Source organism: Anomaloglossus baeobatrachus, chromosome 2 (genome assembly GCF_048569485.1).
Source record: "Anomaloglossus baeobatrachus isolate aAnoBae1 chromosome 2, aAnoBae1.hap1, whole genome shotgun sequence".
Taxonomy (NCBI): domain Eukaryota; kingdom Metazoa; phylum Chordata; class Amphibia; order Anura; family Aromobatidae; genus Anomaloglossus; species Anomaloglossus baeobatrachus.
The window spans coordinates 118,540,221-118,567,199 of record NC_134354.1 but is presented as its reverse complement, the minus strand read 5'-3'; the positions used below and the strand labels follow the sequence as shown (position 1 = coordinate 118,567,199).

General features: G+C 44.1%; 1 protein-coding gene across 9 annotated transcripts in view; it reads left to right on the top strand.

Moving 5' to 3' along the window:
* RAP1GAP2 (RAP1 GTPase activating protein 2) overlaps window positions 1–26,979 on the top strand; it is a 1,154,914-nt gene that overhangs the window by 1,052,190 nt on the left and 75,745 nt on the right. For all 9 annotated transcript variants that reach the window (XM_075335284.1, XM_075335285.1, XM_075335283.1 and 6 more), the window contains 3 exons: window positions 12,029–12,129; window positions 15,783–15,912; window positions 19,704–19,859. In XM_075335284.1, coding sequence (XP_075191399.1) covers window positions 12,029–12,129; window positions 15,783–15,912; window positions 19,704–19,859 — 387 coding nt within the window. The remainder of the gene's footprint in view (window positions 1–12,028; window positions 12,130–15,782; window positions 15,913–19,703; window positions 19,860–26,979) is intronic.

Genomic DNA, 26,979 nt, shown 5'->3' with positions numbered 1-26,979 from the left:
AAGGGAACGGCACATGATCCAAGGCACACCACATCCTCTGTAAAACATGGTGGGGGCAACGTGATGGCATGGGCATGCATGGCTTTTAATGGCACTGGGTCACTTGTGTTTATTGATGACATAACAGCAGACAAGAGTAGCCGGATGAATTCTGAAGTGTACCGGGATATACTTTCAGCCCAGATTCAGCCAAATGCCGCAAAGTTGATCGGACGGCGCTTCATAGTACAGATGGACAATGACCCCAAGCATACAGCCAAAGCTACCCAGGAGTTCATGAGTGCAAAAAAGTGGAACATTCTGCAATGGCCAAGTCAATCACCAGATCTTAACCCAATTGAGCATGCATTTCACTTGCTCAAATCCAGACTTAAGACGGAAAGACCCACAAACAAGCCAGACCTGAAGGCTGTGGCTGTAAAGGCCTGGCAAAGCATTAAGAAGGAGGAAACCCAGCGTTTGGTGATGTCCATGGGTTCCAGACTTAAGGCAGTGATTGCCTCCAAAGGATTTGCAACAAAATATTGAAAAAAAAAATATTTTTTTTGGGTTTGGTTTATTTGTCCAATTACTTTTGACCTCCTAAAATGTGGAGTGTTTGTAAAGAAATGTGTACAATTCCTACAATTTCTATCAGATATTTTTGTTCAAACCTTCAAATTAAACGTTACAATCTGCACTTGAATTCTGTTGTAGAGGTTTCATTTCAAATCCAATGTGGTGGCATGCAGAGCCCAACTCGCGAAAATTGTGACACTGTCCAAATATTTCTGGACCTAACTGTATATGCTGTCACTCTGACACCTGGTCAATCTGAATCCTCTAAACCTCATAAATCTTTTATAATATCCATGTTGTTCTCATAACTAGATTATGGAGCAATGGAAGAAGACGGCCTAGTCTTAAAGAGGTTCTCCAAAGATTTGATAAAAATGTCCTTTGTCACATATTTCAAGCTGCAACCCCTAATCGTCATGTGTCAAGATGGGTAGCAAACTAAAGAAACAATGCTTGAGGCATGTATCTCAACAGTCAGATGAACAGCATCATGATCACTTAACCATGGAGCAGGGCTGTGACAGGAGAAAAAAATAAAACTTCTAGGTTGATTGAGCAAAAAGGATTTTTTTTTTTTAGATTCAGTTATCCTTCATGCTTATTTGTATACCTGTTCTGCTAAGTCAGTCTGACAGCTTTACAACAAGGCACAGAGACTGACTGAACATGGAAAAGGACTGAAACTGAAAAAAACCCATTGTGCTCAGTCTGCAAAAGAGAAGTTTTATCTTTCCTTCTGTCACAGCCCTGCTCCATGGTGTAATGAAGTTGTTTGCTCATGATGATGCTCTTTTGTCAGTTGAGACATATGCCTTGAATAGTGTTTCTACATTTTGTGACACATCCTGACATGTGCCAAAGGCGGGTTGCAGCTTGAAATATGTGACGGGAACTTTTTTTTATCATATTCTCGGCAAAGCTCTTTAAGAATCATGTTTTCTATTACATCATGGGGAAAGCCTTGTGTATGTGCTTCACTTACTAAGAGATGAAATGGCAATGTGTTGCACTAGGAGAAGAAAAAAAAGCCAGCAGAAGTGGCATTAATGAGGCTGTCATTTTGGTACATACCACCTACCTAAACACTGTTGCAGATAAAGTTCACCCCTCTATGGAAGTATAGACAGTGGCATCTTTCAGCAGAATAATGCACCTTGCCATACGACAGAAATGATTCAAAAATGGTTTGAAGAACATGACGGAAAAAATAATTTAATTATTTTTATTGGTTTTAAAATTGAATTGAGGATTTGAGGAATCATCAGTCTCATAAACATGAATGAAGCTGCCGTGGTCATGCACGATCATGCTTGACTATAGAGCTCTGATTAAAAGCTTGTCACTCATTCATGAAAAAATCATAACCCATTTAATGCTGTGATCTGTTTAATCCTTATTCATTTAATTCCAGTGTTTTTCATTTATATCATTTCTGCTTTCAATGTTAATGGCGGTGGTGGAGTTCTAGCAGACTCTGTCACCTTCTAAAACCCACTTAAACTATAGCTGTTACTGAACAGATTTAAAGGCAATGATTCAGAATTTCTAATTTTTATATTTTAGCTTACTTTCCCATTCTAGTGAATAGGAGTCAAGGAGTCCTCTTTTATAGTATCTATGCATTTTGGAACCCTTTTCATGTAGGAACATGGCAAGGTTGATGCAAATAAGTACTGACATTAAAATGGCAACTTCAGCATCTTTAAAGGGAACCTGTCACCAGTTTTGGGGCATAAAAGCTGCGGCCACCACCAGTGGGCTCTTATATACAGCATTCTAACATACTGTATATAAGAGCCAAAGGCCGCTGTGTAGAATGAAAAAATCACTTTATAATACTTACCTAAACAGTCGCTGCGGTGGAGTTGGGTCATATGGGCGTCTTCATTTACCACTGCCGGCGCCTCCTCTTTTGGCCATGTTCGTTGTCCTTCTTCTGAAGTCGGTGTGCATGACGCGTCCTATGCCATCCACACTCACCATCATTGAGGTCCTGTGCAGGGCAGATCAAAGTATTGTAGTGCGCCTGCGTGGGACCGGTGAGTGTGTATGGCATAGGATCATGCATACAGGCTTCGGAAGAAAGACGAAGATGGCCAAAAACTGAGGTGCCGGCACCAGAGAATGGAGACGCCCATATGACCCGACTCCACCACAGCGACCGTTTAGGTAAGTATTATAAAGTGATTTTTTTCATTCTACACAGTGGCCTGGGCTCTTATAGAGTATGTTAGAATGCTGTATATAAGAGCCCACTGGTGGTGGCCGTAACTTATAGGCCCCAAATCTGGTGACAGGCTCCCTTTAATGTGCCCACGTTGCTTTTTTGTGTGCTTCTTTTCTGCACACACAAAAGCATATTTTGTCAAGAAAAAAGCAGCTGAATAATTGTGCATTTTTTTATTGTGTTTGCGTGTTTTTTTACTTGTGTTTTTTCCTGCTTCTTTTGTGCTTTTTTTTTTAGTCATGGTGATCGCAGGGGTTCAGGCACTGTACCCTCGCCGTGTCTCCAGCTGATGTTACAGCCGGGACCCGGCTCTGCCCGGGGCAGTGCCTGCGCTGCTCCTAGCAGTTTAACCCCTGAATGCTGCGATCAGTGCGATAACAGCATTCAGGAGACAGAGACATGAATCACTTACCTCTCCCTGGTAATCGGGTCCCTGTAATGTAATCAAAGGGGCCGGATCGCTGCCATAGTAACCCTGGGTCACCACCATGACGACCCTGGGTTACTAAGCTACGGAGAGCCTCGCACACCATGCTGTATGCATTGTGATATAAATGATTAGCAAAGATTCAAACGTATCAGTCACTTCAATGATAATTACTCTTGAAAACTGCTCAAATATGTCTTCATTGAGAGATCAAATTACACTTGCTGCCTATGTAAATCTATGAAGAAGGGTGTGGAGGAAACTGAGGGAAGCAAAAGCCAATAAACACAAAGAGAAACTACTGAGACTTTTTAGAGCAAGTCACAGAATAATGCTAAAAATGGAGGATATAAGTCATACAAAAGCCAAAAATAGTGTTATTCCTCATGTACAAATATGTAACGGGCGGTGAGATCGTGGCCGTGACCAAAGGCAGAGTCCATATTTCACCACGGTACAGACACAGGGGGAACCTGGCTGGGTGTGTGTGCCTTTATGTTAAATTATTGAATGTTCTCAGTGAGAGGAACAAAATTATAATCCTGTGATACCTTTTAATGGCTAACTAAAATAAAATAAAGTGATGTTACAAAGCAAGCTTTCGAGACATCTCAGGTCCCTTCAACAGTACTACACCAGACTGGATGATGACCCAACTCCAAAATATATGAGGGAGTTGAAAAACGTCATCAGATGTCTGGGCACAGACTTCACAAACCTTCTGGACCTAATACCTGAGAATCCAAGGATGGGAGTTTTCTATATGCTACCCAAGATTCATAAACCAGGTAACCCAGGTGGGCCAATCATCTCAGGGGTGGGAACGCTCACTGAAAAACTCTGGGTGGGTAGAAAATGTCCTTAAGCCACTGGTGAGAAACACAGCCAGCTATATACAGGACACCACTGACCTTTTGAAAAAGCTATCTACAGTAGGTCCCCTACCCGAGAGTACAATCTTAGCTACCATGGATGTGAAATCCTTAAACTCTAACATCCCACATGAAGATGGACTAACCACCTGCCAAATGTTTCTTGTAGCTAATGGAGTCCCTCCTGAGTCTGTATTAAGACTCACCAAATTCATCCTCACACACAACTTTTTCGCTTTTGGCGAGGAGCTATACTTACAACACACAGGAACTGCTATGGGAAGCAAAATGGCACCACAGTATGCCAACCTTTTCATGGCTAAACTGGAAAATGACTTTTTAGCATTCTGCAACCTCAAACCATTGGCCTATTTCCGTTTCATCGATGACATCTTAATAATCTAGACCGAATCTGAACAAGAGCTTATAAAATTTCAGGAAAAATTCAATGCATTTCATCCTACCATAAATTTGGCATTGGAACACTCAAAAACAGAAAGCAACTTCCTGGATACAACTATAAAAATTCAAAATGGTTCAATCTAGACATCGGTGTATCAGAAACCTATTGACCGCCCTACATACCTCAGATGGGACAGCTTTCACCCCAAACACATTAAAAAGTCCATTGTCTACAGCCAGGGCCTCAGATATAATCGTATCTGTTCCAGCCCTGCAGACAGGGATAAACACAACCCATCTTAAAAAGACATTTCTAAACCAAAGCTACCACCCCACCTCCATAGATGATCAGATCATTAGAGCAACAAGGACTCCTAGAAGTGAACTGCTTCAATACAAACAAAAAGAGGAAAATAGTCGAGTACCTCTGGTGGTGACATACAGCCCACAGCTCGAGGTACTGAGAAGAACATCCAAGAAACTTCACCACATTCTACACAAGGATAACCGGTTAAAAACAATATTAAAAGATCCTTCATTGCTGTGCTACAGGCAACCTCCTAATTTAAGAAGCATCAAGATCCGAAGTTCTATGCCCTCAGACACACCAAGAGGAACTTATCCTTGCAATGTAAAGAGCTGCAAAACCTGCACTCATGTAGAGACCAAAGACCGGATACAGATCCCTAACACACAGAAGGACTATAAAATTCCTGGGAAATTCACATGTTCCTCTTCCAACGTGGTGTACTTAATCCTGTGCACTATATGTCCTATTGGGGGCCTCTATGTTGGAGAAACAGGACAGAGACTGAGAGCAAGGATGAGATTTCACCGCCACACAATTACAGACAAAAATATCTATTTACCTGTGGCCAAACATTTCTGTGCTTCAGGACACAACATAAACCATATGAAAGTGTTCATATTAAAAGTCAACTTCAGATCACAAAATCATCGCAGGGTCTGGGAATACAAATTCATTAAAATGTTTAACTCTGTGGACACAGGACTCAACCTGTCAGGAGGATTTATGGCCCATTACAAAATCTGAGGATTCTATTCCATAGACTCACCAGACCTCTGATCCTACATGGATATTGGGACAATAAACCTTTCACACCACTAATCAAAGCTAGTTAAGGATTCACTTTCTAAGCTCAGTGTTTGTTTATTTAAATGTCTTTTATTATGCCATCCTTCTGCTCTGTTTGTGCATATATTTGTGTTTCTTCAGATATTTTGTCATACCATGCCTGATGAAGGGACCTGAGATGTCTCGAAAGCTTTCTTTGTAACATCACTTTATTTTATTTTAGTTAGCCATTAAAAGGTATCACAAGATTATAATTTTGTTCCTCTCACTGAGAACATTCAATAATTTTTAAACTGGCTAACACGGTACCAAAACCTTTTCACTTGCCTTTATATTAGTGACATGCAACTGCAGACTGCATGCTGCCACTGGACGTGACAGGACAGGCTAGGGCTCAATGAAGTAGAGATCAGTGAGGAAGACCAGAGTCCAAAAATAAACTTTTCTTTACTGAACAAAGTGATGCGAAGTATTTACATCAGATAGCAGTTATAACTATTAAAGAATACATCCTCTAAACAATTCATAGGTGGGAACTTCATGATTACATGTGGCATTACTTCTGTTACATGTTACATCAGACCAGCAAATCACTATGAAAATCTTCTTTTTTCCTTCATGAGAACCTCACTGGCTGAGGTGCATCGCTTTGTAGACAAGTGACTACAACAGCCTGCACTTCCAGACTGCTCCTGTGGAGCTAGCAAGGAAACACTGCCCTTTGTTGGCCAAAAATGCCGCCCGGAAACAAGAAATGAGAATGCAATTTCCATTGGGGAAGAGTTGCAGAGGAGGACCAGGTCAGGTTGGAACGGTGGCGAAGCAGTAACATATAAAAGGAGAAGACTTCAGCTGAAGGCCAAGAAATTGAAGTGATCAGACATGTTCGCAAGGGTGCAGGATGTTGCCCTCTCTGCTGAAGGAGCAACGAGCTTATTTCCAACTGTGTAGTGCATGTGTTAAGTCCTGTGAGACACCTGGAGATGCCGTCTGTCACAATCCTGAGCCTGAGCTATGTTGTCAAGCCAGAGATGCCGCCTGTCAAAATCCTGAGTTATGCCGTCATGCCGCAGATGTTACTTGTGAAGACCGCAGTCACGGAGTGATCAGGGCCCTTGCCTCCTACTTGGTTATGTGGTACCTGAGGACATAATTTTAATTAAGAGAGGCGCCAGCTCTAGCCAGCTATCCAAACTGTTCATGGTGATAGCTTAAGGGACTTAGGCCACGTTCTGCTGATACTTTTGCAATTGAGACAGCTGGATTAGTTAGTGAACCGACAGCAAATTGAATTACACATTCTTATTGTAGGATAGTGTCATTGCCCATTTCCTTGAGATAAGGAATAATTCTGTCACTTAATCCTTGTTTACTTCAAAACATGCTATCCAAGTATGGTCTCCCTTCTTTTCACACACATCCCTTTTCAATGAAAGTCTGCTAACATTAGGACCTTTCTCTCTTCAGTACTTTTCCTATCTGCCTAACAAACAGGAAATAACTTCCTAAACCCATGTAACTAGTTCCACCATGAACTGGCCCCAGTACTTATCCCTGTCTGCAGCTAATAAAGGCCCAGTTACACACAATGACTTACCAGCGATCCCGAAAACGATGCGACCTGATAGGGATCGCAGGTAAGTCGCTGGGAGGTCGCAGGTGAGATGTCACACAGTCAGAACTTACCAGCGATGCAGGAACAATACAGGTCGCAGTAGCGACCTGTATAACGATCTCAACAGTCACTGTGACCCTGTCACATAGTGTCAAACACAGCGATGTGTCCTGCCCAGCAGGACATCTCCTTTGAAGAAAATGGCCTGAACCATTCTGCAACGACTAGAGATCTCACAGCAGGGGCCTGATCGCTGGTAGGTGTCACACATAACAAGATCGCTAACGGGATCGCTACTGCGTCACAGAAACCGTGACTCAGCTGCGATCTTGCTAGCGATCTCGTTATGTGTGACTGTACCTTACTAGAAATTCTTAAATATTAAATATTATTAAATGTAATTTACATTCAATCTGCTGGCTATAGGTTGGTCACAAACCAACAAAACAAAAACCGAGATATGGTTCAAATATAATTTTTATTTGATATTTAATGCAACAAATTCTGGTAAAAATGACACCAACAGAAAGTAATGCAGAAAAGGCGTCCGTGGGAAAATAAATTGCTCACAAAAAAATCAAACTGTACAAAGTACAATAAGGTGCATATAAGTTTAGATATTGACAATATGCAATATAATACATAATTTCAAATTATACAAAAATAATACCCATAATTAATTTAAGTTATTGCACAAATCCACTAATGTAAAAATATATAACTCCAAAAATGTATTTTTATATACAGCATCTATTGCACTGATCAATCAGTAATATAGCAAACTAGCTATAGTACCCGGGCGTTGGCCGGGATAGTGTGTCTGTCTCTGTGTGTCTGTCTCTGTGTGTATGTCTTGTTCCCCGTCTGTCTCGTTCCCCGTCTGTCTCGTTCCCCGTCTGTCTCGTTCCCTGTCTCTTTCCCTCTCTGTCTGTCTCTTTACCTGTCTGTCTCTCTGTCTATTTCCCTGTCTGCCTGTCTCTTTCCCTGTCTGTCTGCCTCTCTCTGTCTCTCTCTGGCTCTCTGTCTCTTTTCCTGTCTGTCTGCCTGTCTGTCTGTCTCTGTCTCTCTGTCTCTTTCCCTGTCTGCCTCTTACACTGTCTGTGCCTATGTCTGTCTGTCTCTTTCTGTCTCTCTCTATCTGTCTCCACACTGACATCTTATTACCTTACACGTAAGCTTCTTATACTAACTACTAGAAGGTGGCCCGATTCTACGCATCGGGTATTCTAGAATTTACGTATTGTGTAGTTCATGTATGATTTTTGTTATATATATATATATATCCACAATGTAGAGATGAATGGGTCGCACTCCAGTAGTCAAATAAAGAAATTCTGTTTATTCCACGGTCACATCAAGGGTACAGGTAGTGAGGGAGGATGAGGGTGTGCCTCGTCGGACGACGGCGGCCGTTTCGCAAGTAGTCTTGCTTCTACGGGTCCAGTGGACCCGTAGAAGCAAGACTACTTGCGAAACGGCCGCCGTCGTCCGACGTGGCACACCCTCATCCTCCCTCACTACCTGTACCCTTGATGTGACCGTGGAATAAACAGAATTTCTTTATTTGACTACTGGAGTGCGACCCATTCATCTCTACATTGTGGATTTTGCATTGCCTTCGCTCTGGGACACGCACCCAGGTCTCCACCAGCACGGAAGCACAACTATACTAGCCATACAGGGATCAGCGGTGCCCGGTATCCTTCACTCAGATATATATATATATATATATATATATATATAGATGTTGTTGTGTGTAGTTACCAAGTGTTTGTGTAGGGCGCTGTACATGTTCTGGGTGTTGTCTGGGTGTGGCGGGGGGTGAGAGCGGTGTTGTATGTGTGTTGCGTGTGTTGCGTTGTTTGTGGAGCGCTGTGTGTCTGTAGCGTTGTGTGTGTGTTGCGCGGTTTGTGTGGGTGTGGTGTGTTTTGGGGGAGGTATGTTTTGTGCAATGTGTGTGTTGTGCGGTATGTGCGTATATTTATGTATGCCACGGTGTTTGTGTGTTGGGTGTTGTGTGTGTGCGGCGTTGTCTGTGTGTGTGGGTGTCTGTGTAGGGCGGTGTTTGCGGTTCCCAGTGTGTGTGGTGTGTTGTGTGTGTGTGTTGGGGGGAGGTGTGCACCTCCCATCGTGCTCCATCCCCCATGCTGCACACCCCCCATCGTGCCCCCATGCTGCGCACTTCCCATCGTGATCCATCCCCCATGCTGCCCACCCCCCATCGTGCTCCATCCCCTATGCTGCGCATTCCCCATCGTGCTCCATCCCCGATGCTGCGCACCCCCCATCATGCTCCATCCCCCATGCTGCGCACTCCCCATCGTGCTCCATCCTCCATGCTGCGCACTCCCCATCGTGCTCCATCCCCCATGCTGCGCACCCCCCATCGTGCTCCATCTCCCATGCTGCGCACCCCCCATCGTGCTCCATCCCCCATGCTGCGCACCCCCCATCGTGATCCATCCCCCATGCTGCGCACTCCCCATCGTGCTCCATCCTCCATGCTGCGCACTCCCCATCGTGCTCCATCCCCCATGCTGCGCACCCCCCATCGTGCTCCATCTCCCATGCTGCGCACCCCCCATCGTGCTCCATCCCCCATGCTGCGCACCCCCCATCGTGATCCATCCCCCATGCTGCGCACTCCCCATCGTGCTCCATCCCCCATGCTGCGCACTCCCCATCGTGCTACATCCCCCATGCTGCGCACTCCCCATCGTGCTCCATCCCCCATGCTGCGCACTCCCCATTGTGCTCCATCCTCCATGCTGCGCACTCCCCATCGTGCTCCATTCCCCATGTTGCGCACCCCCCATCGTGCTCCATCCCCCATGTTGCGCACCCCCCATCGTGCTCCATCCCCCATGCTGCGCACCCCCCATCGTGCTCCATCCCCCATGCTGCACACCCCCCATCGTGCTCCATCCCCCATGCTGCACACTCCCCATCGTGCTCCATCCCCCATGCTGCGCACTCCCCATCGTGCTACATCCCCCATGCTATAATAGTTCTCCTATTATACTCAGAGAGGAGTATAATAGGAGGACTATAATAGGAGAAGTAGTCCTGGGGGGAGAGGAGTATAATGCCGGCTCCCTGCACATGTGTACCGGGAGCCGGTGTACGCTGGTAACTATGATACACATCGGGTAACTAAGGGACCTTAGTTACCCGATGTGTATAATGGTTACCAGCGTTCACCGGCTCCGTCACGATCCCAGCATCGCAAGGTTATGTCTGGCGCTGCTGGGATCGTGACGGAGCCGGTGTACGCTGGTAACTTTGATACACATCGGGTAACTAAGGGACCTTAGTTACCCGATGTGTATAATGGTTACCAGCGTTCACCGGCTCCGTCACGATCCCAGCATCGCAAGGTTATGTCTGGCGCTGCTGGGATCGTGACGGAGCCGGTGTACACTGGTAACTATGATACACATCGGGTAACTAAGGGACCATAGTTACCCGATGTGTATAATGGTTACCAGCGTTCACTAGCTCCGTCACGATCCCAGCATCGCAAGTTTATGTCTGGCGCTGCTGGGATCGTGACGGAGCTGGTGTACACTGGTAACTATGATACACATCGGGTAACCAAGGGACCTTAGTTACCCGATGTGTATAATGGTTACCAGCGTTCACCGGCTCCGTCACGATCCCAGCAGCGCAAGGTTATGTCTGGCGCTGCTGGGATCGTGACGGAGCCGGTGTACACTGGTAACTATGATACACATCGGGTAACCAAGGGACCTTAGTTACCCGATGTGTATAATGGTTACCAGCGTTCACCGGCTCCGTCACGATCCCAGCAGCGCAAGGTTATGTCTGGCGATGCGTGCGGAGGGCCGGGGCGAGCGGCAAATCCATGCGGAGGGCGGGGCCAGGCCGAGGCGAGCGACCAATCCGTGGGGGGGCGGAGCCGAGGCGAGCGGCCAATCCGTGCGGGGGGGTGGGGCCATGGCGAGCCCAGCGGCCAATCAGCTTTGTGTCACCGTAAGGACACAATTTTGGAGCAAGACAGACAGACAGAATGACAGAATAAGGCAATTATATATATAGATTTATTTTGTTCCTATAGCAACCAATTACAGTTCCTATTAATAACCTGTAGCTCGCAACTCCATTGACTTTAATGGAGGCAGGTTTTTTTTGAAGAGTAACAGTACAGCACGGGGTTAAATTTTCCCGTAGAAACATAATCTATGACGTTCCCTGAGTCACATGGGATGTCTGTGCAAAATTTCGTGATTGTAAATGCGACGGTGCGGATTCCTTTAGCGGACATACACACATACAGACACACATACATACACACATACATACACTCAGCTTTATATATAAGATATGGAGGCTTCTTACATATATAAATAAATATAACACAATTAAGAATAAATAACAATGAAATTTAAAAAAAAAACAATATTGCATGATAGAAAAATATATTGCACATACCCTATTGCACCAAAAGAATTGTAACTATTGCACAATTGATATATATCTAGCAGCAAAATCAAGGCTATATTGCACATTTAGGGACCTATAGAATATCAATAGCCTAATACAATGCAGGGTGATAGAAAATGGAAACACCCTGCATGGATATAACAATTGTTTATACCGGGGAGATAAGATAGGCCAAAACAAACAATAGGCGAGCAAGAAAACATACCAAAATAAAATCGCAATGTTCACCATGCCGAACGCCAATCTGGCTATAGGTAGGTGAAGGGTATGTTTTTATTCTTGTACATAGCACTAGAATACTGGTATAACAGCTAACATTCATCCATACTTTTTCAGAGGTCTCACACAATCCCCCTCTTTATTGCAGACACTAGAGGAGGAACTTTTTGGCAATAATGAAGAGAGTCCAGCCTTTAGAGAATTCTTGAGCCTACTTGGAGATACAGTTTTACTTCAAGACTTCAAAGGGTGAGTTGTAAGGATTAAAATTCACAGATAGGCTCTAAAAAAAAACAATTGTTTTGATTGCAAAGGAGCAGAAAACAGTAGCAATGGTTTAAAGTGATATGTAATGGGATGAAAAATCAATATTTTGCATCGTGACATTGAAAAGATCTGCTGATTACATTTTTTCTTAGGGAGTTATGGTCTTTCTGCAGCCTGATTTGATTGCCCATTCACTTTCTTTTGTCCTTGTGTGGAAAATAGAGAAAAAGAAGCTGCAGTCTTTACAGTAATCAGAAAGGCTGACATCAATCTAGATCATTTTTGGTGCTTTGAGATGTTCCATGTCTATATCAGTCTGGCAGGCGATTCTGCTGGGATCTTTAAATTCTGTGATATTCTACTTTTTTGTGTGCTACCTAAAAATGTGAGCATCCAATAGGTCTTCATCAACAACTCTATATAAAACGTTACGTGGGCACCTGAATATATTACTCAAAACAATTGATATTATGCTCCAGCCTTTGCTTCTACACTTCAGTCATTACACATCTGGGGCAACTTTTCACTATATTAAGCAAGAAAACAGCAGTAATTCATATCTGTTTAGTAATAAAAGCAGAAGTTTTAGGGTAAGCAGTGATGTAAACGGAGCCATATGGGCCCTAGAACATATTTTAAACCTTGGACCCCTAAACCGGATTGTTGCTTATAAGTGTTTACTCATTTGGCATTGTCAGACATCTATAAAAATAAGTGCCCCAAGACCTCTTCCAGTTTCAACTCATCTCTGCAGAATTTGTATATTTGGCTCCTCAATTTTCCCGAACCCTCTCCAACTTTTTCCAACCTATACAAAAACTCGCCTTCCATAGTGACTGAAATAGCAGTGATGCCTTTGTGTAAGTAGATATAATTTATGCAACGCTAACCCAAAAAATGTCCTGTATTCCCAATGCTAGGATTACCACCAGTGGACCCCTTTACAATTTGAGTCTTGTTGAGGTTGCATCCCTTGCTACCATAATCCTTCCTATTAGGTGCATAAAAATCCAGCTTCATCCATCTTCTAGCAATTGATGAGGCTGAAGTTGCCAATCTACCCTCATTCCAAGTGCTCTTCTACTTACGGATCTCACATTAAGCACAGGAGCAATAACAGCTGACTGTACAGTTTGCCTAAGGCTACTTTCACATTACGTTTTTCACTACATTAAGTAATCCTGTCGGGGCATCCGTCCGAACCTCCCCCACCCCCCTGCAAAATGTGTTTCGAACGCATGCGCCGACGGGGCCATTGACTATAATGGAGCAGACTCCATTAGTGTGTGCTCTGTCTTACACAATTTTCGGGCATATACGTTTTCTGCAGGCGGACACCCGAACGTAGTAGACTAAGTTTTGGTGTCCGCCTGCATAAAACGTATATGCCCGAAAATGGTGCAATACAGAGCACACTCTACTGGAATCTACTCCATTATAGTCAATGGCCCTGTCGGCGCATGCGTCCGGAAAACATTTTGCGGGGGGGAAGAGGGGAGGTTTGGACAGATGCCCCGACGAAACCACTGAACGTAGGGAAAAACGCAAAGTGAAAGGGGCCTTAAATAAAGCAAACCTTTGAAGAACCAGTTAAGTCCTATGTAAATAAAGCTCAATCACTGTATTTAGGAGATTTAGTATAAACAGGACTTTAATTTCTACTATTATACGGAAGTCTCCTTGAGGAAACTATAAAATGTGGCAATTCTGAGAAAGTTGAACAACAAAAATGTAATTTATAATTATAAAAAAGGGGATTATTTTGAGCAACATTTTACATTTTAAAGAGCTGTATCTAACAGGAAGGTATGTAATGTGTTTCCCCTAAAATAAGATAGGGTCTTATATTATTTTTTGCTCCGAAAGATGGGCTAGGTCTTATTTTCAGGGGAAGTCTTATTTTTTTTTATTTTTTTCTTCTCTATGAACAGCAATCCACATTTATTCTGAAACAAAAAAAGCCCCGCCATTTATTCAAATATAATCATATTGTGGAACATCAACAGAACTCCCCAAACCCTGTGTACCTGTGTATCTATTTATCTATCTATCTATCTATCTATCTATCTATCTATCTATCTATCTATCTATGTATCTATCTATCTATCTATCTATCTATCTATCTATCTATGTATCTATCTATCTATCTATCTATCTATCCAAACACACATATCAGCCTGTCTCCTCTTCAGGCTTAAGGCCCCGTCACACTAAGCAACATCGCTAGCAACATCGCTGGTAACGAACAACTTTTGTGACGTTGCTAGCGATGTTGCTGTGTGTGACATCCAGCAACAACCTGGCCCCTGCTGTGAGGTCGTTGGTTGTTGCTGAATGTCCTGGGCCATTTTTTAGTTGTTGCTGTCCTGCTGTGAAGCACAGATCGCTGTGTGTGACAGCGAGACAGCAACAACTAAATGTGCAGGCAGCAGGAGCCGGCTTCTGCGGAGGCTGGTAACCAATGTAAACATCGGGTAACCAAGAAGCCCTGTCCTTGGTTACCCGATATTTACCTTTGATACCAGCCTCCTCCGCTCTCACTGCCTGTGCTGCCGGCTCCTGCTCTGTGCACATGTAGCTGCAGCACACATCAGGTAATTAACCCGATGTGTGCTGGAACTAGGAGAGCAAGGAGCCAGCACTAAGCAGTGTGCGCTGCTCCCTGCTCTGTGCACATTTAGCTGCAGCACACATCGGGTTAATTAACCTGATGTGTGCTGTAACTAGGAGACTGGGGGCTGGTCACTGGTTGCTGGTGAGCTCACCAGCAACTCGTGTAGCCACGCTCCAGCGATCCCTGCCAGGTCAGGTTGCTGGTGGGATCGCTGGAGCGTCGCAGTGTGACAGCTCACCAGCAACCTCCTAGCAACTTACCAGCGATCCCCATCGTTGTTGGGATCGCTGGTAAGTTGCTTAGTGTGACTGGACCTTTAGACTCCTGCAATTAAGACAATTAAGAGACCTTTTGGTGACAACCTAGTCACATGACGTGATGCCATAAAGGTCCTGAAGCAGCGTTATCATCAGCATATAAACACTGGGGTCCCTAGGGGAATGGAAGTCTTGTAAAATTGCCCAGTTTCCTCTCCCTTTCCCCTGATGCTAGTCCTGTATACCAGCCTGTCTCCTGTTCAGTTCTTTTAGACAATTAAGAGACCTTTTATTTCATGATGTCACATGATTATAAAGTCATCTAAGGTCCTTTAACAATCTTAACCTCTGAATACAACTACTGGGGTCAATAAGAAAATAGAGGCCTTGAGAAATTGTGCAGTTTGACTCCCTGTAATGCCAACCCTGACTGTAACTAGGGTTTATTTTTGAAGTAAGGCTTATATTTCAAGCATATTCCAAAAATTCTGTAAAATCATGCTAGGGTTTATATTCGGGCTATGTCTTATTTTTGAGGAAACACTGTATTTCTTATGTCACATGCACCATTTTAGTAAATTTGGTGCAATTATCACCAGTTTTGCCAACTCTTAAATTCCGACATCCTACAACACTACTAAAAAAGCACTCCAATTAACAATATAAATAATGGACGCCTTTACTAGGTTATAGAATGGGAATCCACCTACATCAATATTATAATGAAAAATATAAATGTTATTTAACATTTTTCTTCTTTGCAGTTTTCGAGGAGGACTGGATGTGGCACATGGTCAGACGGGCACCGAGTCCATTTACACTGCATTCAGAGACAAGGAGATCATGTTTCATGTGTCAACTAAGTTACCTTTTACAGAAGGAGACAGCCAGCAGGTGAGACACTTTTAAAGCTGGTAGATACTAATAAAATATATTTTTTATATTTCTTTAGTATCACGAAGAATGGGCTGCAAAATGTTACTCGCACCAAGCTCCTAATATTATTACTATTTCTAGAACACTGGATTATTAAGTAAGCTCAAACTATCCAAACAATTCCTGATCACAGAGAAGCATGGCCTCTTTTTGAACCAATTATATATCCAGAAGTAGATTTTACCTTTCCATATATAATTGTATGTCCTTTAAAATATATGTAGATTGAAAATTTTAGAAGACATTTATGAAGACTAGAGATAATCGAATACCTCAAATATTTGGTTTTGCGTATATCCGATGAATAGGTTGCCGCTATGTGAATATTCGATACGCATTGTAAGTCTATGGGAAGCCCAATTAGTTTTGAATAGTTGTTATTCGGGTTTCCCATAGACTTACATTGCGCATTGAATATTCGCGAATAGTCGAATAGCGGCGACCTATTCGGCAAATATTCGCAAAGCCAAATATTTGAGCTATTCGATCATCCCTAATGAAGACGTATCCCTATAGCCCTCTGAAGTGACTGACATGTTTGGGTTAGCCATACACTAGATTAATAGTGCCCAACCTGTGGCTTGCAGGCCCATGAAATGTGACTCACAGCTGTTTGCTCGCTAAGTGCATTTGCACCAGCTCTAGCACATGACTATTAAAAGCTAGCGTCCTTTTTGTGAATTTTATGAGTAGCCCCGCACGGAAGAACAGATCCGGATGAACATCTACTGACTATAGCTAAGTTAAAGGTGTTTTCCACAAACAAAATTCATTTAAAAGGTCATTTTAATCAATAAATCTTGGAACATAATAATTTCCACAATTGGATGTGTTTAAAAAAAATGTTCCTGTGTTGAGATAAACTTATATATGTGCACCTGCTATGTACTGTGTAAAGGCTGTGTCTGACTGTACAGAAACAAGGTCTGATCATATCACATCTCCTGGGTTGAGGAGAATGCAAAAAAATATACAGACCTTACAACACGGGAGCACAAATATTTTTTTTCTTTGAGGTAAAATATTTTTAAAAACAGGCAGAGAAATGTTTTACCTCACAGAGAGACTCAGATGTGATCACATGCTGTAATGTCTGTATATTCTCTTACTTCCTATCCATCTCAGGTGCAGTGATATGATCAGATCATGTCCCTGTACGGTCAGACACGGCCATTACACAGTACACATACATATACAGTATAAGATTATCTTGGCACAGGAACAATTTTTTTTAAACACATCCAATTGTATAAATTATTATTATTTCAAAATCTATTGATTAAATTGAACTCGTAGGATGGTATTGGTAGTCAGAGGAGATGCTTAAAGCTAAATTTGATACTGTGGTGGGAGTGCGTCATGCGAGAATATTGAATTGGGGTGACCTGGGAACCCCTAGATATAAGTATACTGCCTCGGTGTGTCATGTGGGGAAATGTTTGGCTTTCATCATACAAATAACTAGGGCTTTAGGTTGCTACTTTGAGGGGTGCATGATCAGGATGTCACTAAACTGGTGGAGAGGTTCGGATGTGACTTGTGAATGTGTCTCTCCAGGTAAAAATCTTGGGGACTACGGTGCTAGTTAATGCAATATAAAGCCCGCTTTACACACTGCAATGTATCTTACAATGTGTCGGCGGGGTCACGTCGTAAGTGACGCACATCCGGCATCATAAGTTACATTGCAGTGTGTGACAGGTACGGGCGATTGCGATTGAACATTAAAACGTTCATCGCATACACATCGTACCTTTCTCTAGAATTGCACGTCAGGTTGTTCATCGTACCCGGGGTAGCGCACATCGCAGTGTGTGACACCCCAGGAACGATGAACAGATCTTACCTGTGTCCTGCGGCTCCCGGCCCACAATGCGGAAGGAAGGAGATGGGAGGGATGTTTACGTCCTGCTTAGCTCCGCCCCTCCGCTTCTATTGGCCGGCTGCCGCGTGACGTCGCTGTGACGCCGAACGTCCCTCCCACTCCAGGACGTGGATGTTCACCGCCCACAGGTCGTATGGACCGGTAAGTACGTGTGACGGGGGTTAATCATTTGTGCGGCACATTCAACAAATTGAACGTGCCGCACATACAATGGGGTGGTTACGATCGCATACGATATCGTGTGCGAAATTGCAACGTGTAAACCAGGTTTAAGACATAACCTGGCAAACATTTCAGCTATAATGTACATTAAAGTACCGGTATTTTTGTTTCGTGACTATAGGACATACTTTCTTTCCTAAGCCCCCACACTTTTTGACTGGGAGAGATTAGCAAATTTTATGCAAGGTACTACTTGTAACAAATTTTATAACTTTTTGATGCCAGTTTCCCGACAAAAAAACTTGAGAACAGGTAAATTAAAATTTTGCCTGATCTTCTCATCTCAATATTTTTTTTTATTTCATATTTTACTAGCTATAAAAAAAACCCCCCACAAATCTTGGACATTACACACTGGCTCTAAATTACTTTCTGTTATGTAGAGATGAATTTTCAGCATTCTCATTATCAATACAGACAGGAGTATAATGACAAGGTTAACCCTCTGTAGACAACTGAAAACACAGGATCCACCCTTCACAATGGGTTATGTCACAGCTCACCTCCACCCTCTTTTCACAATGACCTTTGCTCAGAATAGAGCATGTTACAAAATAGACACGGAGTTAAGGGTCCTTTACACGCTGCGATATCGGTAGCGATATCGCTAGCGAGCGTACCCTCCCCCGTCGGTTGTGCGACACAGGCAAATCGCTGCCCGTGGCGCACAACATCGCTAACACCCGTCACACGGACTTACCTTTCCTGCGACGTCGCTCTGGCTGGCGAACCACCTCCTTTCTAAGGGGTGGTTCATGCGACGTCTCAGCGACGTCACAAGGCAGCCGTCCAATAGAAGCAGAGGGGCTGAGATGAGCGGCCGGAACATGCCGCCCACCTCCTTCCTTCCTCATTGCTGGTGGACGTAGGTAAGGAGATGTTTCTCGTTCCTGCGGTGTCACACACAGCGATGTGTGCTGCCGCAGGAACGAGAAACAACATTGTATCCGCAGCAGCAACAATATTAAGGAAATGAACGACGTGTCAACGAGCAACGATTTTTCACGTTTTTGTGCTCGTTGATCGTCGCTCATTGGTGTCACACGCTGCGATGCCACTAACGGCGCTGGATGTGTGTCACTAACGATGTGACCCCGACGATATATTGTTAGCGATGTCACAGCGTGTAAAGCACCCTTAAGTCTACTTCTACTAATGTCCATGTAAAAAACAGGAATTACGAGTTTAATATTAGGATTAGTGCCAGAGTAAAAATTGAAAAAAAATTGAAACTTTTTGATATTATAGTTAGTGATATGAAAAATAAGAAAGAATTACTATTAAACAAATTTATATAAAACCTGATTAAAACAATGCGTCATTTTCTCCGACTTATCCATAACTCTGATACTGTATTTTATCATGCAGAATACTTCAGAGATAATACAGAGATTAGGAAAGTTATTTTTCACTCATTTTACAATAGCAATCCATATGATAACTTTTTGTTTGAGACGGTCATAAGAGCAAAGATTTTGCAAATGCAAAGAATTTCTCCCCTTGCTCCATGTTTGAGTGTCCAGTCTTGTGAAGTATTAACATTAATCTGTTGCATCTACAGTGTGAGGACCGAAAGGTCTTGGGATCTCACATGTGTCATACCCACATTGATATCTGTTGTCTTACAATTCTTTCATTTCAGCTACAGAGGAAAAGGCACATTGGGAACGATATAGTAGCTATCGTGTTTCAAGAAGAGAACACCCCTTTCGTTCCGGACATGATTGCTTCGAACTTTCTGCACGCGTATATAGTGGTGCAAGTGGAGAATCCAGAGACAGACTGTACGACTTATAAGGTATGGGACATGTACAGTATATGTGTCGCCCAGGGTTATGAGGTACTCTGTCCCAAGCGGTGTATAACTGGTGAATGTCACTTTAGTGGCCATTGCCCGGTCCCGTGTCCTGTGTGCTTTTTAAAAAAGAGGATATTTACAGGAGATTTGGATAATGTTCACACGTGATGCCATTTGCGGTTTTGCGGCTATGTAGATGGAGCTGCCGCTGCACAGTTCCTGCTACTGGGGCTGGTGTAGTGGCAGCCTGGATGTTAGGCCCTCCGCAAGTAGGACCAGGCCCCAGAGGGTAGGTGATGTAACGAGTGTCGGAAGAGGATAGGCCACACAAGAGGGTTTCAATGCAATTGATTCTTTACTCACTTTCTGGTGGTAACTGGTCACCCGAGGCCAGCTGTTTCACCTTCAGGTCCCTTTAGTCCCAGTGCCGGTTTAGTAACCTGGTGGCTTCTTCCCCTGCACCTGTCTTTTGGTTGGTGGGTCCCCATGGTGTAGAGCAGCTGGTGTCCACTCCTGGTTGTCTTCTACAGCAGTCCATACGACAGTAGCGTGAACCCTGTGGGGTTGGAATCTTTGGTCCTGTCCCAGGTTCTCCCTTTGCTACTGAGTCCTGAACTTCAAGGTCAGTGAGGTCCTTGATGGTCCCCTCTCTATGCAGGTGTTTTCAGGCCTGCCTGGAACTTCTGCCTGACCTAGGGTCTTGTTCTCCATTGGTGCGTAGTTCTGGGAGTACTCCACCATACTCCACTGGCAACTAACCGCCTGGGCCCTCAGGTCACTGTTCATTCCCGGTCAGTGCGTCCGCTCACTGTCACTGTCACTGCAGACTCTCTACTGCTCACTTCCTCTGTCTCTGCTAGACTGACTGTCTTCCTGAATGTCCACTGTGTTCTGACTGTCCACTGTATGCCCCTCCCACCTGGTTGTCTAGTGGACTGGACTGGCTTCACCTCTAGGCGGCCATCCATTGGTCCAACCCTAGCCTGGTACCATGCAATGAAGGATTTACCTGGGGGTAGGCCCTGCATCTTTGACAGGATGCAGCACCTTGTAGCTCCCTGATGGCTTCAGGGGCGCTACATATACACAGTGTCTATTTTTAAAAAAGGCAGTTTTTTGAAAGGTTTTCTGGCTTCATACAATCAGTTGATATAAGTATAACATAACAATTGGAGTATACTCACCTTACCAACTCCATGCTGCTCATGGGCCGATATTTCGCTGTTTCCTCACTAGTCAATGTTTACCCAGCAGTGACCTCAGTGGTTTTGAGCTGCAAAAAGCTAAATTAACACACTGGCAAAATGGAATAAATGTACAGGTGCAGGTCACTGCAATGCACTAATCTACAAACATGACCATACACTGAGCACGGTAGGGTACATAGCATATACTTCACGTTTGATCAAATTTTGTGAACCCATCTACAGGCAACAAGGAGAACCCTTCTAGGTCATGCTTACCAACAGCAGCAAGTAAACTGTTAAAGTTAATGCCACTGCCTGTTAACTTTGAAAATTGAGTAAAAAAAATAACATAAAAGGTATCTAAATGGTGAACTGTTAAAGAAAACTGTAGGCCTTTGGGCATAGATTGTCTTTATTCCCTGGAATACCAAAAATGTAAGAAAAAAATTGATTGTCAGTGTAGCACCCCTGAACCCTTCAGGGTGCTACAAGCTTCTGCATCCCCACAAGGATGCAGGGCCTACCCCCTAGGGCCCCGGGAGACCAGTGCCGGTAACACCAAAAACCCAGGTAATCCCAGTTTTTCCCCAACAATCCCCCATACAATGGTTCTTAGCTAGGGTCGGACCAATGAATGGCCGCCTAGAGGTGGAGCCAGACCAGTCTACTAGTTGACCAGGTGGGAGGGGCAGACTGTGGAGAGTAGTCAGACAAGTGTCAGACAGGCGAGGAGTGAAGGTGGAAGTGAAGCAACATCCTGACTCGGGTTGGCAGTGACCCGGTACCCAGGAGAGTAGTTGTCGGTGGAGTACGGTGGAGTACTCCCGGAACTACGCACCGACTGGGATGTGGAGCTGCTGCTGCAGAATGTCACTATTGGTGCAGGTGGTAATTGCAGCCTGGATGGTAGACCCTCTGCAAGCAGGGTCGGGCCCCAGAGGATGGGTGTTGTGACGGGCGTCGGAAAAAGGTAGTCCACACAGAGGTATAGTGCAACTGCTTTTTACTCACTGCTGGTAGGTGGTAACAGATTACCCGAGGCTGGCTGGTTTCACCTTTAGGTCCCCTTCATCCCAGTGCCAGTGTAGTAATCTAGTACCTTCTTCCCCTGCACCTGTCTCTGGTAAATGGGTCCCCGTGGCGTAGAGCAACTGGGGGTCTCCGTCCGGTGGTTTGTCCACTTCTGTCCACCTGACGGTAGAGTGAACCCTTTTGGGTTGGAGTCTCTGGTCCTGTCCCTGATTCTCCCTTTGCTACTGAGTCTTCACATTCTTATGGTCAGCGTGGTCCTTGATGGTTCCATTGCTGTGCAGGTGTTAACAGGTTGGCTTGAAGCTCTTTCCTGTCCTAGGGTCCTGTACATATAGCTGCTACACCGCAAGTGGCGTCACGTATGAAGACTAACCTAAATTCCCTGTAAATACACTCCATTACAAAAAGGGCCCAGGGCACAGCATCAGGCAACGGCCACCCCAGTGATATTCCCAAGACGTATACCGCGTGGAACCGAGTACCCCATATCCCTGGGCGCGACATCAGCATTCTATTTCAGTAGTCTAACAAGATGACACCAGCAGTATGGTCTTGTCATGTGGTGTTCAGGTCCAGACTCATTAGGTGTCACGGTGACGTCAGGCATTGTGCACACTGCAGAGCCTGACAGGCAACCTGATGTCTCCTAGTTGTTTAGCCAGAGCTGGGCATCGGCTGTTTCATGTGCACTGTTCCTTAGTCCTGCAGGAGATAATTCCTGCTAACCTGTGGATCTTTCCTAGGAGCTCAGGTTGCTAATTACGAATCACAGCCGTCTCCTTCCTATAAAAGATTTTGGACCTTGCTATTCAGTGCCGATAATAGCTTCAGCATAACTCCAGTGATTCTGGTCTTAGTGGTTTTCCAGTTTATGGAGATCTGTAGTTGCAAATTTGAGTGGTGTAAAAGTTCCCCTGTTGTGCGTTTACTTCCTTTTTCTTTCTTTCCCTATAAGAGTATAGTCTCTCCTTTGTATTTGAGTGCAGTGTGTATGAGTTTTCACTCTCCCTTGTCCGTGTCATTAAAGTGGGGGTTTGTTACTATGTTTCAGGCCCACCCCAAAGGTGGGGAGTAAGATCAGGGCTCGGATAGGAGTCAGGGTCACACTGGGGGCTCACACCTGGCTACCATCAAGCCTACCTCTAAGATAAGGGACAACGCAGGGTCTCAAGTCTGAAGGCCAGAATAGGAGCACTTGCTCTGTCATTTCTTAACCTGTGACAAGCCTATGGCTTTATTGTACAGAACGTCTTTCTAGGCTTGAATACTGTTGAACAGGATATGAAGACAAAAAAGAGGAATGAGAAGCATTAGGCTTCCATTTGCTTTGACTTCAGTATATTGACCATATGGGATTTTTCAATCTTGTCTTCACTGTACCCCCAGCCTTGTTTTTGTTTGTTATATTACTTATGTGGTTACATATTACAGTGAGCACAAGTGATTTATGATTTAATATGGTTCATATATTCCTCATCATTGAAATTGCAACACTAAGAAGGAAATGTTGTGGGACGATGACAAGCACAATTAATGATATGCAAATAATGAATAATGAAACCAACATTTTCAAAATATCTTGATTTATTCAGCATCAAATTTGAGTGCCATGTACAGAAGTACACGCACTTACACACATTGGAAGCTATCTATAAGGTTATTAATGATTATCTGAAGAACATTCTATGACGCTGAGTGCACTTGGGCAACAAATTATCAAGATCCACTGCTGGCAGCTCCTTTTGCAACTGCCGGCCAATGATGTCTCAGATGGGAAACAAGACATGTAAGTGCAGGGATTTCTGCAACTGGTGCTCATACTTGATGATAAATAATTCAAAATGTTTTGAAAATTGTGTTTCAATTTTTTTTCACTATGTACATATCAATAACACGTCTGTCAATGCTGTGATTTCCTTAATTTCAAGACACTTCCTTATTGATGTTGAAATTTCAATGTTTAGGGATTCTGTTATATGGTTGAAATAGGTATAGCCTGACAATTTACATGACTATGTGATTGCAGGGGGTGAAGCATTTGATGAAAGGGTTAAAAGGCATAATCTTTTAGGGCCATAACATTTATATGACTGGGTAGCGCCCCTAAAGCCATCAGGGAGCTACAAGGTACAGCATCCTTTCAAAGATGCAGGGCCTACCCCCATATACCCAGAAGACCAGCGTTGGTAACAGCAAAACACAAATTAATCCCTGTTTTCCCCATTCCCAATGACTGGTGACAGACTAGCGTTGGACCCAGTGGATGGCCACCCAGGGGTGGAGCCGATCCAGTCCACTAGACGACAACTAGGTGAGGTGGGAGGGGACAGACAGTCGGTCAGTCACAGTAAGAGGAGTTGGACATCAGCACTGTCAGGAGTGTAACGGTGACCTGAGGGCCCAGGCGTGTGGTTACCGGTGGAGCACGGTGGAGTACTCCTGGAACCATAGCACCAATGGGGTACAGAATCCTAGGTCAGGAAAACGCTCCAGGCAGACCTAATTAAATCTGCACAGTGAGGAGACCATCCAGGACCTCACTGACCTTGATGTTCGGGACACCGTAGCAACGGGAGGACTGGGGAACAGGACCAGAGGAACCGACCCCACAGGGTTCACGCTACCTGTCATACGGACTGAAACTAAGAGACTACCCAGAGGGGACCCCAGACACTCCAAGCCACGGGGACCCACCAACCAGAGACAGGTGCAGTGGAAAGAAGTCACCAGGGCACCACACCGCCACTGGGACTAAGGGGACCAGTGGTTAAGACCAGCCATCCTCGGGTTACCAGTTACCACCATACTGTGAGTAAAGGAACCAGTTAAACTGCAACCCCTTGTGTGGCCTACCTTGTTTCCGCGCCCAACAACATCATCTATCCCCTGGGGCCTGGCCCAACATCCAGGCTACCACCAACACCAGCCCCAGTCGTGAGAACTGTGCAGCTGCGGCTCCTCTAAATACCGCAACCCGCAAGTAGCATCACGACAAAAACTTTTATTTCAAATCTCCTGTAAATATAACCCCTTTTAAAGGCAACCCCATGGTCACGGAATCGGGTAACGGCAACCCAGTAACATCTCCCCAGCAATACATCGCCCGGGACCGAGTACCCCATAGCCATGGGGCGACACAACTGTCTATGTGGTTGTATAGGATAAGGCATGTGATGAAAGAGTTAAGGGACATAACATTTACTTATCAGTCACTGGAAGAGGTTGACATTTTGAAGACAATCAGCTCATTACATCAGATAAATGTATTACTGGAATTAACAAGTCCAAAGCAGCTGCTTCGCCTATCGCCTGTTCATAACTAGATGATATATCAAACCTGGAAAAACAGCGTTGCTTATCAGTGTAGATTTTCCTTCTCTACATATGGCAATTGAGAGGAAATATGGCCCAGCACTGACAGAGGAGTGGGAGGCACATAAGGTTTACAGCAATAAAACAATAAACCCGAGCTCACAAGAGGAAGCTGCTTAGATCTCCACAAATGTATTTCTGGGGCGGCATTGTTACAATAAATTGCCAGCTTATATGAAGAGTTACAGAATGTGCTGCTTGGTGAGGCGTCCTTGGAAGAACAGATTGGCTGGTGTAGAACTGTTAATTGTTTCCAAGAAGCAGCTGGCTTTAGCCAGACAATATTCTAGTGCAAATATTATTTGAAGACAGGAACTTCCCCCATTAGGACGGTTGCTAAGCAGAACCTCACACAGGCGCATTACCAAGTCGGTTTATTAGTGGGAATTATTGCTTTATGAGTATAATGGAGAGGAGGTTCCCAGGCCATAACCTAATGGTCTACAAATTGGAAAACCATATGCCAGACTTAATTTTATTGACCTGATGATTTAAAGAATCAGAAAATACTAAAATACCAGCTGTACGTACATGAAAACACATGCTACACAAACAAATCTATCAATGAATTCATGTCTTGGCATGTATTTTCTTTTTCTGAGAGTTCATCCACAAGGGATAGGTTGTCTCGTAGGCGGTCAAGCAGTCACTAGGACAGATCGCGACAGGCTCGATGGTTTTAGGGTAAGATTTTGGCAATCTCCGAAGGGGAACTGTTACGGACATGATTATGTGAAGACACCCAAAATTAAGGACAAGATGGCCGCTTGCAACCATATCTGCATTTTGTGACATCCAAGATGCACTTGTTCCTATATTCTAGTGTCTGGAATATACCGAATGACAGCATTTTGCAGTCGCATATATCTACATAAGTTTCCCTGTCTCAGGTGACTTGATAAGTTCTGGTTTGAAGGTTGTTCACCTTAGACAATTATGGTATGTCCATAGGAGTTCCATAGCAAATGGAAAAGTGGCAACACTCAACTGAAGTGTAGAAGAACTATGAAAAAGTTGATTTTCCCCCCTTGTTCTAATGTGGCACCAAATAGGAGTCCGAGATGACCTCAAAGATGCATATAAGACAAGGATTGGTTCTCTAGTCTTTCCACCATAAGGGGAAGCTTTAGGGGCTGAAGTATAATATTTCTGTCAAATTTTTGTTATTTTGATAAATAAACGCAAATCATGTCAATCAAAATTTACCACTAAAATGCAATAAAATGTGTCACGGATAAACAGTTTCAGACTCATTGGGATATATTGAAGCATTCCAGAGTTTTTACTACTTAAAGTGACCTTGGTAAGGACTATACAAACAAACTCTGGTGCCACCTATTGGAGGTAGCAATCCTAGAAGTCAAAGTGACCCTCCAACGAGTCTTGTCGTATGACTTAGGGTTAATGCCAGATCAGAACCTCAATTTGCAGACAGTGTTTCGGGATGGTTGTCCCTTGTCAGTGCAAAGTATGACATCTGATCTGGCTGCATGAGAGACTAAAGGCTGCTTTACACTCTGCAACATTGC